Genomic DNA, 12400 nt, shown 5'->3' with positions numbered 1-12400 from the left:
TGACCCGCCACTGATAAGATATACTTTAATACTGTAAAGGCCTCATTGCTTCTGTAATAACAGCCATGCTTCAGTGGAACAATCTTTTCACTGTGCCCTCATGGGAGATGAAGACCTTGAGCATCACATCTGGCAACAACACCTCCAGGAAGATGTTCTTCAACCTCGCACTGCTAACCAACCCTGTGCTGCCAAACGCCAGGAAACGGACTCCTGGATTCACGTGACTCATCCAAAGAGAGCACCAATCCCTGACTGGACCCGCACCCATCTGGTGACCTGAAAATAAAGATCTCCCAGCACCGAAGCAGACGACATCCAGTGGGATCCGTGGGCCAGGCCTGTGAGAAGGTTCTGGGCTCAAAGAAGTCTGTCTTTTTTCATCTGGATATTAACAGACTTAGAATCTTATCCAAACTTCATGGTTTCCGAATTTCAACTTTATTATTAGTAACATCTCTATGTTCCAGCAGTTCTTTCAAGATAACAATGCTGCTTTTAAATGTCTCTGAAGTTTCGCTGTTTTGCACAAAGTCCACCCGCGGTTGCTTCATGTTTATACACATGCAGTGTATCGTCCCAAATGCATGTGGTTAATTCTTCTAGGGAGTTCCTGCAGTGTCCACTGTTCTGTCCTCATGACTGCTTTGAGTGGGGACTCCCAGGAGGCATATGTGACTCTGGGGTTTATCTCCAGAAGGGGGATTTTTCTTCCCTAAGCTGGAATGAGGGCCAATAGTTTAAGTTGGCTCCTTTCAGATCTAGGATCTTGTTTAAAACCTCATCACACAATTTGGAATGGTCGTGTTACTTTTGATTCTGTACTTACTACCTGTCAAACCTTTGTAAAAACACTATACCCAATAAGGACATGATCTCCAGTGCCTGAGACTTCTGCTACCTGTCCTTGTTACTCGAATGGGACCTCAGTAGGTTTCCCATCTGCACAATGTCCCACTGCCGTGTGACACGACACCCAGGAAAGATCCATCCTGGCAATGAGGGACAAAGGCCACTGAATTACGAAAACGTGACTCTTGCTCAGTGATGCTTCCGGAGAAAGATCTTGATCAAAAGGGGAAAATGTAAAAATAAAGGGACACCTCACTGAAATGGAGTGGGGAAGATAGACTAGGGAGGCATACCACTCAGGGTTAATTATGGGAAGAATGATCCCAGTGGAAGAATCATCAATTACGGGTGCCAAGAGGGAATAAAGTACACTGCATCTCCTTCAATGCACCATCCCAGGAACTCAGCCACTGAGGACCCATCACCACTGTGGACTTGTGCTTTCCTTCGAACAACCCCTCCCAACTTCCTCCTCTTTCTAGATAAAATAAGATCCCTCTCCTTTGTTTACAATGGGACTTGCCTGTGGTTTTGCAGTAGCCTGTTTGTCCTGAACCGCAATTCTGTTATTCCTGAATAAACCCATTTTTGCTAGTAAATAACTTTCATTTTTAAGGTTAACACAGTAACTACTATTAACTACCCCTTCTCCCCAGCACTGTGTGGGGGCGGTACTCTCAATATATTATAAGCCCCCTCCATAACCCTGTAACACCCCCTATTTTATATGCAGAGAAACTGAAGCTGAGAGATTAATTATTTGTCCCAGGCTTGACATTTCAAAACCCCAAACCCAATAATCTCCTTCTTACTAATTCAAAGTTTGTTGATTTGACGAGATTTTAGGGCTCTTATCAGGGATTTCCAGGGCTATAGAAAACATCTTATTTGCCCTCCCGCTAAGCTCCTAGGAATAACTGGCTGGCGGAAGGCTGGTTTTGAAGCTTTCGGAGGTGAAATACACAGGGGTTCTGATCTTTGCAAGGTGTAGAGGGGGAAACACACACACATTCTGATCTTTGCAAAGTGCTTAGTCCTCCCTTCTCCTGGGTTGTTAATGCATCGAGAAGGCTGACAGACTGTTTTGTAAGCAAACAGTACTTTGGAGAACACCTCAGGCACGACTACTGGCAGATGCTTGTCAGGAGAAAATGCTGACAGTCGCCTTTCTTCAGGCAGGGAGCTCACGGCTGCAGGATGCTTGGTGGTGGGGAGGCAATGAGAGCTTTGGGACTGGAGACAGCCGATTCTGGATTCTAGCTCTGCCACCTGGGAGCTAGTGACCCTGGGAAGTCACTCAACTTCAATGAATCTCAGTTGCATTGTTTATTAAAATGGGCACAAAATGCCTTCTGGTATGGAGTTTTCATACAGATTAAATGAGACGGCATTTGTGAGAGCCCCTCACGTAGCCGGCTCTTAACAGATCTTGTGCCTTTCCTGTTCTTTGGATACCTGGAAACGTGTCCCCCTTTACAGCACCATCTCTAGCGAGCTGCAGAACACTCTTCAAGCCAAGACTCAGAGAATGACCGCAACTGGCAAGAATCCTTCATGTCGTAAGAATAAGTCAGTTGTGGAGGATAATCAGCCGCTTCCAGAAGGGAGGCCAAGTGGATAAGGTATAAAATTAGTGCCTACTTCTGCTCTGAGCATCTTCATTCTGTTATGCCCTCAATTACCTAGAGAATAAAGAGGGAGGGTGATAACGGTGCAGTATTTAAAGAAACTGCGTGTTTTAGAAGAACACTCTCCTCCCTGGAGCTGCAGTAGCATGCTCTCCCTTTTGCCTTCCCTTCTCCCTATGTCTCCTGGGGAGGAGCTCATGGATGGAGTGGGCATGAACCAGTGTCCCATCACTGGGACTCCGGGAACCCACTGTATGTTGGGGACGGTATCCGGAGACTCCGTGCTGTTACGTGCTATTACAGAGAATATTAAAAGGATTAAATCTTACTTCCTATTATACTCTGGCCCAAATTGCAGCTATCTATCTACCTATATATATCAATGCAAAAATGCAGTACGGTTCAAGGAAATGGTCTCTGTTTTCTTGAAATCTATTAACGGAAATTAAATCCCATGGTCTTATATTTTGGCTATTTAATTCAGTCCCCTGCTTGAAAAAGCTGGGCCTATTTATATTCTTTGGTCTTAAACTTTAAAGGTGAACTTAAAGGCTTTTGTAAGAAAACTAAGTTCACATACCTTTTTGGGACAAAATGGAAGCTGAAAATTACTCTTGCCATTTACATTTCCAAACCTACCCATTCCTCCCCGGTTTAACTTCCAAAGACTTGGAATCACCACGGAATCCCTCTTCAGCCTGACAGAATTACTGTCATGTCCAAGCACATGTCCTACTGAGAGGGTTGGTGGAAAAACAGATTCTCTCTGCTTCAGCAAGGCCAAGGATGCTACTGGACTTTTGGCTCCAGCCCGCATGGCCCATGGGTATTTGACATTCCCTTTTCTTTTTTTTTTTTTTTTAAGATTTTATTTATTTATTTGAGAGAGAGAAAGAGCACAAGAGGGGGGAGCGGGAGAGGGAGAAGCAGACTCCCTGCCGAGCAGGGAGCCCGATGCGGGACTCGATCCCGGGACTCCAGGATCATGACCTGAGCCGAAGGCAGTTGCTTAACCAACTGAGCCACCCAGGCGCCCGACATTCCCTTTTCTTAAATCTGGGAAGTTGGGTGGTGCTACTTTGTTCTCACTTCGTTACTGGGCTCCTTGCTAAAGTCACTGAGGCTCGAAGAGCTTAAATAACTTTCCGAAGGCCACCTGGTCAGGGATGGCAGGGGGTACTCAAAGCCGGCTGGGCCTGCCTGCAGAGGGGCCCACGGTGAAGATGCATGCCACCTTAGCACACGTAAGGAAGTGAATCCTGGGTGATGAGGGGACTTCAGGATGTCGGACACACCATTGCTTAATAGATGTTTGCTGAATAAGCAAACAGATGCACAGGTGAGTGGGAGGGGTCTTTCATGCACCCAGACCATCACACCCCACCCCCGACCATCCCTGGGTGCGTGGCTTCTTGACTACGGCTTCCGGCACGCTGTGCTTACTTCTTCCAAAGTGCTCATTTAATGTGTTCATTTCTTCCACCTGCCTGTAGAACTTCTTTAAACTTTTTTTTTTTTTAAGATTTTATTTATTTATTTTTTGAGAGAGAGAGAATGAGAGACAGAGAGCAGGAGAGGGAGGAGGGTCAGAGGGAGACGCAGACTCCCTGCCGAGCAGGGAGCCCGATGTGGGACTCGATCCCGGGACTCCAGGATCATGACCTGAGCCGAAGGCAGTCGCTTAACCAACTGAGCCACCCAAACGCCCTAGAACTTCTTTAGATTCAAGACTTCAGGGTAGGAGCCTGGACATTTCTTGCAGGTGATAACGGTGATTTGGGTAGGTTTGGAAATGTAAATGGCAAGAGTAATTTTCAGCTTCCATTTTGTCCCAAAAAGGTATGTGAACTTAGTTTTCTTACAAAAGCCTTTAAGTTCACCTTTAAAGTTTAAGACCAAAGAATATAAATAGGCCCATTTTGCAAGACAGGGCCCTTTGCAGGACATTTCTTGACCAGCCACATCGGGAGCTTCCTAGATGCGCTGCTCCTGGAGTAGTTCATGAATCACCCAAGACACGAGGATAGTTTGCTCATGAAGGACACATGGATCCAGAGGTACACCCAGAGGCTGATGTTCTCTTGTGTTTTTTGCTTAGCAGGTTGCTCTGAAAACTAAGAGCAGGCATTTGTGGGAGGAAAGTCTGATGGCCAGCCCAGCCCCGACAATACCCTTGAGATGACTGGCTGTGTCTCTTACTCTATAAGGCTTCTCCATATGCTCAGTCCCAGGGGCTGAAATCCTCTGCTTCATCTTGTGCTTCTATTGGTTCTCTTCTGCTTTCCTCTAGTCAGTCGTGGGGGGTTTCAATAGATGTTACCTCCACCATATGCTTCCACCTGTCCTTGCCATTTTAGTTCCACTGCTCTACCCTGGTTTGCTGCTTCTCTCTCCGATGCTTTGGTTCATTGTGTCGCACCCTGCGGAACAACCTTGCTCCCAGGCTGATCTCCCTAAATCAGAACTTTGAGTGCATATCCACTCTCCCATCTTTATCTGTCATTTGCTCCACAATGGCAACTACTTAGCCAAGTAAAATCTTTCTTCCCTTGAAATTCAAGGTCCAGACCTATATATCCAGCCCTACATATCCCTGGTACTTGCTTCATTCTTGTACTGGAGCTCCATGAAGGCAGGATACTGGCTCCTGCATATTTTTATGTTCTTTGCAGCCTCTTGAACAGTGCCTTGGGTGTAGCAGGATCTCAGTGAATATCTGTTTCCATTAATTTTACTTGGTGTAACATCCACGGCATGCAGTAGACCCCAGGGTCAAGATTCTGGACCAGACCTTCAAGCAGATGGCTTACCAACACCCAGAGAGAAAAGCAGTGATCAGGACATTTGCAAAAGGATGAAGGAGGACGGATTTGAATGCATCAAGTATTCTGCTATGAGTAGACCATTCCGTTTACTCTGAATTTACTGACTCAGCTCAGTGTCCTTCTCCTCCACTCAACTTCTGCCACTGTCCTGGGTGATTTGGACTTCTCCACAGACATGCAGTTCCTCATCCCAGCCTTTCATCGACTCTTCCTCAATGTCAAAGCCACTTACTTCCCTTTCCTCTGGCCATGCCACACCCTGGGCTTTGTGTCCTGTTTCCCTTATCCAGCCTATGTACCATGGTCCACCACTTAACCCCGCTTTGGCCATCATCCTTAATTTCTTTGCCCCATACTCTTTCCAGCGCACCTGCCACTGATACTACCAACCACGTTTCTACTTCTACTCCAGGGCTGCTGGGGAAGCTCCCTGAGCCACGCTGACCCTTGCCACCGGCGTTTAAAGCAACAAGAAAAAAATATAATCTCACATTCCCTTCTGGGTCCTACCTTCTTTCCTTATACTCTTCACAGCCAAGTATCTGGAAAGAGTGGTCTCCCCATGCTGGCCCCCTCCCTCATGCTCTGCCTCCCTGAGGGTGGTGCCTCAGAGACTGTCCAACACGATAGCCACTGGCCACATGTGGCTACTTAAATAAAACTCAGTAAAAACTAAAACTTACAGATGCCCCATCTCAACTGCTCAATAGCCACAGGTGATGCAAATATAGAGCATTTCCATTATTTCAGAAAGTTCTACTGGACAGTGCTGGTCTATGCCACTTCCAAATTGCCCCTCCTCCTGGGCTTCCTGTTGCCATGAGCCATATCCCCATTCATCATGTGATCCAAGCCTTTTTAAGGAGGTTTCACTGTGCATTCTTCCCTCTCACATACTGCAGTGTGTACACTTTCATTCAGAGATTAAGCCTTGAACGTTCTTCTTCCATCCATACCTCCCCACCCAGGCCATCAGCTACTCCGTTATACCAGTGGCTTACTGTTCAGTCCCTACATTCTCATTCTCTCTACAGCAGACGGTGGGATTTCTTCAAATGCACAACCATCTGGTGACTTCCTGGTTAAAGTCCATCCATGACTTCATCTGCCTTAGAGATAAAGGTCAAACCCGTCGACAGGGCAGCGACCCTTTCGGATCACGTTCCTGATGGCCGCCCACTCCTGCCCATCTTTTGCCAGTCTCTGCCTGCCCCGCACACGCCAGCCACATGGGGCTTCCTGCAGCCCCAAACATGATGCTCCCTCCCAGGCTTTTACTTCTGTAAGGCCCTCCCTATAAAGCACTCTCTCCTTCTTCATCTACATAACTCTTGCTCAGTCTTCATGTCTAAGGTGGACATCACATGGTTTCAGACCCACACCCCTGCCAAGACCAGGTTTGGTGGCTCTTCCACCTGTCCCCACTGCACCCATGCTGACGCCATCATGTATCTTGTCACACCAAACCGTGATGCTCCACTGAATTCCCACTACCCACACAGGGCCAATCACAGAGGCCGACAGTGTCGTGGAATCTGATTTCTTGGTTGACCCCTCATTAACAGTAATGGTGGTTAATCTTACTGGGTGCTGCAGGAAATGGAATCAGGCAATTGCAAAGACTTCTTTGATAAGCTGCTTTTAAGTAAAAGATGAAGCTATTGTATCCTGCTAGAGTGGAGTTCTCTAGACTGTGATTTGTGGCCCATAAACGGGAAACAAAATCAATATCGTGGGTCATGACCAACTTTTTAAAAGCATGGAATAGAACAGAATACATACATATTAAGGGTATTGTTTTGTGAAATTTTTGTTTCAGCTATATTAATGCATATGTATGTGTGTACTGGGCCATAATGTAAAAGTTATCTCTTGCTGGGGATCAGTCACAGAAGTTGAAAAATACTATTCTAGATAATGCCTGGTTGATTATTCCTGGGGCAGACATACAAACAGTAGAGCTGCTTTAGGGCAATATACAATGATCTTAACGGTGTCACATTATACGAGCTCTGTAATTTTCCATTCTGTCTTCAACTGTGCCGTAATTCTCATTAACATTTCAGAAATATTTTACAATCTTTTTTTTCGTTTTGTGCTATCAAGTTATTCTAAAGGGTAACTTTTTTTTTTTTACCAGCTATACTGAGTCTTTAGCATCTGTTTAGAGGTGCAGAGATTCCCCTAGAGCAACTCCACAGATGGGGGAGTCCCACCTTCCCTGGTCAGCTTGCCCAAGGACCCCCAGGAGGAGGGCTGTGCCCACTTACCTGGGTATGGTCCACGGAAGTCTGAACCCATTAGGTGCTCAATAAATATTAGTTTGTTGAATGAATGTGTATGTGAGACGATTTTACCATTTACAGAAATAAGGGTCCACAACTTGCTATCTGATGTTACACACTCCTTTATCTACCCAAATCAGGGCGGCAGGGGTGAGGCATTATGATGAGTGCATACTCAACCCTCCAGAGGAGAAGAAAAAAAAACACATGATGATTACCCTGTGGTTACAGAGTTCTACAAGCCACTACAACTTCCAGGGAGGCCTAAATGTTTTAGTTTGAATTTCTACTGAACTTGTCTTACCTTGGTATCTTCATACCTAGAGCATTTCTGCAAGATCAAAATAAGAAATAAATGCCATTTAAGTTTCCCTATGTGTACCAACATCCATGGATTGATAATGGTCGAGAGGATGCTGAGACCTTGTCCTGGGCATGGGAGGAAGGATCACAGCAAACCACTGGAAATATTTTGCTACGGACAGAGAAGGGAAGTGAGGAGGGGCATTTGCCCAGAACTCGCCATTCCCCAGGGAGGACCTTATGAATGTTCTAAGGGTGAATGTTCTTCTTCCATATACCAATTATACAGGAATTCATCCCATCATAAAAGTAACAGGCACACATACATATTCATACAAAATTTTAACACATTTAGAAAATATGACTTACATGTTCTTTACTCAGACAATAACATACCACATTTGTGTTTAGCTTTCTAATATTTTCCACGTTTATACTTTAAAAACACTTGAGTATATAGTATATTACAGACTTTTCTTCCCCCTCTACATGTCCTGCACCCTTTCTAAGTCTATATATACTTTCCAGAATTTTAGAGGAGGCCATAAATCCTACTGGGATTCTGGATCATAATGGATGTAACTAATTCCCCGGCTGTTGGACAGTTGGGTGGTTGCCAATTTTTTCATTTTTTACAAACATTTTCATAAACATTTCTATAGTTGAGTCTTTGTGCTCATCCACAGCGATACACTTAGAATGAGAAGTTTAATTTTTCCTCTAAAAATACATGCCATGGTTATCTCCCTTTGCACATTTATTTACCATAGAATGTCCATGCCACTACTATTCAAGGGAAAAAAGTTACCCTGTTTTGATCTTGGCCTTGACAAAGGGACGTTCATAAAGCAACAGAGGTCTACAGGGAGAAGGGTGAGGCATGCCTGGCAGCTGGGTTACCTGGTTGGCCTTTCCAGCTTCGCCTAAGCCTGTCCTAGGACCCTGGGAGAACCATGGAATATTCCCGTGCTCTGTTTTCTCATTTTAAAAATGAGAGGGTTAGACTTAATTCCTTATACATGCCAAACCTTGGAATCTACGCTCTATAGCATGAAGGTCACATTTGCCCCATCCTGGAAACCCAAGGTAAATAAACTCAATCCGTTTGGAAAAATTTAAAGGGTGCAAAGTTTCCATTTGTGAGGCATTGTAAGAACGCCTCTCTGTCCCAGCTGGCAGCCCCATAAACGAAGCATTTCATGAGCTGCCCAGGGTTTGCTTAATGAGGGAGCCACGTTACACCATCAAATGTTTTCTTTCCCTTTGGTGCCATCACTTTCCCCTTCTTATGCCACTGAGAATTCAGTGTGGCACAGAGACAGTTTATATAAATGAAAACTTTGCAGTGTCGAGAGAGAGAACAGGTCTAAATCCAGAGCAAAACGTACAGATTTAAAGTTTCTCTTGTTTACTAATAGTTATTAAACTTCATAGACAAAAAAAAAGGCAAGCTCAAGAAACGGGACAAAGTCACGGATATTTACTCACCTGGTCATAAGCATCCAATTCATTATTGAGGGAATAAAGAGAGCATACATACCCAACAAACGAAGGAGGAGGAACAGGACTCCCAGGGCGTAAGACTTGAGTTCAGGGCTGACTGTCCTACGTGCAAAGAGGTGAAGAGAAGAAAGGAAAAGATTCTTACCACTCCGCTTTAATTAACAGACCCCAGAGTCATCCACTGCTGTCCATCAGAGCCATTCTTTAGAAATTAGTGGGTGGGTTGGTTGGTTGGTCATTCATTCATTCATTCATTCATTCGGCTTTCTTTGCCTAAAGTCTGAAAAACAACTAACTGCAGTGACAAGATAAGTTTAGGAACTTAAAAGTGTTTTTTAATAACAGGGCTAATCTTGTCATTGGAAAAAAGACATGCAAATGTGGTCCCTAAAGTCTTCCTTTAAAGGCGTTTTGCTTTTGCCAGGACAGGAAAACATCTTAAGTTGGTAACACACATGTATTGGGGAAATATCAACTAGGAAGACCATTTCTCTTCTAGCTTCACAAACAGCCAGCACCATGAACACCCTCGACCTTCTCAGGTTATTTTGTGAAATCATCCAGACGAGCATGGTTTGACACCGCAGATGGACCACTTGCAAAATAACCCATTCATCTATATCCAGTGTCAGTACCTTTTAAGTTGGAAAAGTACCTTCAGAGTCATGGTTCTTTGTTTTGAACTGACTCAATCACCCTGGCTTTGGTTTATCTACAACAGTCCCTTAGAATGATTCTCTTGCACATTTTCTAGAATATTCTCAGAATATAACATTTTCTGGGATGAGCATGACAGTAGAGGAGGTTTGGAAAGATGACCAATTCCAGATAAAGGGGCCCTCACAGCTGATAACACATCTCTTTTGAAATGCCTCTTACTCTTAAAACTCGTATTAATTCAGTGCTTGTCCTCTCTCCTTGAGTCAAGGGACAATTTGTATCTTGTTCACCATGAGTGCAGTGATGATATGCTGAGTAATATGTAAGTGGGTGGAGGGGTAGGCACATGTCTCTCACTCATGACCCAGGCTGGCCCCATCTCTAGTGGGGTGGTGAGGGGCTGTGAAGGTAGACTATTTGCCCGACTCCATGCACACCTGCTTCAGGTCATCCTGGACACCACTGGCAGAGAAACTTCCCCTTATGCTATTGCCATCATGAGTCCCTAGGGGAGATGGAGAGGTAAGCACACGACTATGACTCCTGGAAGGACTGGGCTAGGCCTAGAACGAGTCTGGTGTGGCTGAGCCTTTGGAAACACCAGGAGCATTTCAATATGGCTGAAAGACCAGGAAGACCCATGCAACACAGGGAGGACCTAGGCGATCAGTTCTGTAGAAAATAAATGTTAGAAACAAAGTACCATTGGATATCTAAGTCCACTAGGATATCTAATACCCAGGATACATAATCTGACTATGGATTTAGTGGCTAAAATTATATTCTTATATGACCTCAGAGGTCATTCATCTCACCATCCAATGCCATCCATTCCAATGACCTACCACCTGGTTCGAGCCTCAGGTGGGCATGTCTTTGGCTTCTCAGAAGAGTGGTCAAAGGACACCATCAAACCAAAAGGAACATGGATGTAGTTTTTACAATCTTTGCCCTAGTTCTAAGATTTTCAGTGAAAACTAAAAATGTGTTATTCTTGGGGAAATACCCATTTCCTCTCAATTATAAAGAGTGCAATACGGGCCAGCAGGTCAAGACTTTCTCTGAGCGATGGGAAAGCCACTCTCTGGCTGCTGAAACAAGATACCTGAACAACATCAACAATGAGATCAGCATTTCTGGACAGAACCACAGCCAGTTCTCTTTAGAATATACATGTTTCAAAATCCAAGTTCTTCGGAGCTATTTTCAGCTCCATGGTTCTGGTTTTTGCACATTCACTTGAAGGTACTGAATTGAAAGACATCCAAATAAAAGCAAATTGTCCTTTTCAAGAAAACATGCTGGCATAATGAGCTAGAATACTTACCACTTTTAATTTGTTTTCCTTTCAGCTCTCATGTCATTAGGAATAAAATGAGCAAGGGGCTAAGATCTTCCTTCATATCCTGTTGGGGAACTGGTTCCCCCAGAGGGAGTCTTCTTTCTCAGGTCTAGTTATGCAGAAATGGAAGGTTCAGGTCTGAATGTTACTGAAAGGTCTGGGCAAGGCCAGGGATGGGGGCTTAGGTCTACAACTTACGAGCTGATGACCTTGAGAATACTGCTTAACCATTCTCTGAGCCTCCACCTCCCCATCTGTAGAGGGGAATGCTAATAAGGATGTAAACATGTCATTAAAACAGGAGCCCAGCGCTGGCTCCAAAGAGGGGTGCAGTGGGGCTTAGCTTATATCCTCGCTACGGGTGTTCTGCACACTACAGTGGGGCCATCACTCTGGGACAGGGTAAGGACTGGCACACATCTGGGCTGTGGCCCAGGCTATGCCCTCGTGTCTGCCTAGAACATCTATGATGGCGTAGTGGACAGGGATGGTGACAGAATAAGGTGCTACCCCGGTCATCTTGATGGACCCAACGTGTGAGCCTGTGCCTCCAGCAGGCCCCAGCAGAGCATGGAATTACGGGGTGGCTGAGGCCCAACCTAGGTCATGTAGATCATCTGTTGCTGATCTATGCGAAGGAATCAAATGTGTCCTGAAAATCTCCAAGACCTGTTTATCAAGTTGGGACTTGGAAGTGATTAAGATTTCAACTTTCTGTGTTTGCTCTGCCCGTCACAGTGAGCTGGCTCTTTGTACAGAAATCATGGGGAGCAGAGGAAGGGGACTAGTCACTGCTAATTGTCATGAAGGTCATTCTTCCTGCACCTTGGTGCCTTTTGTGTGTGACCAACACAATATAACTTCACAGGAATTTCTAATAATGAAAAATAAGTTATCCATAATGCGGCCACCCCAGACCCATACCTAGGGCCTGATGGGTTTTGTCCACATGCATATTATATATAATCAACCTCCATATATAATTTAAATGCAATAGTTCAT

The 12400-nt window shown here is 44.9% G+C and overlaps 1 protein-coding gene across 8 annotated transcripts in view; it reads right to left on the bottom strand.

Annotated features, from left to right (window-relative positions):
* Window positions 1-12400, bottom strand: part of SLCO3A1 (solute carrier organic anion transporter family member 3A1) — a 304890-nt gene that overhangs the window by 16497 nt on the left and 275993 nt on the right. For all 8 annotated transcript variants that reach the window (XM_064569932.1, XM_064569934.1, XM_064569935.1 and 5 more), the window contains exon 9: window positions 9434-9498. In XM_064569932.1, the coding sequence (XP_064426002.1) occupies window positions 9434-9498 (65 nt within the window). The remainder of the gene's footprint in view (window positions 1-9433; window positions 9499-12400) is intronic.

The sequence above is a fragment of the Mirounga angustirostris genome, unplaced genomic scaffold (genome assembly GCF_029215605.1).
Source record: "Mirounga angustirostris isolate CCGP_5_RB_7025 unplaced genomic scaffold, mMirAng1.0.hap1 SCAF_9, whole genome shotgun sequence".
Classification (NCBI taxonomy): domain Eukaryota; kingdom Metazoa; phylum Chordata; class Mammalia; order Carnivora; family Phocidae; genus Mirounga; species Mirounga angustirostris.
Note: the sequence above shows the minus strand (reverse complement) of the source record. Positions and strands in the feature narration are given on the sequence as shown.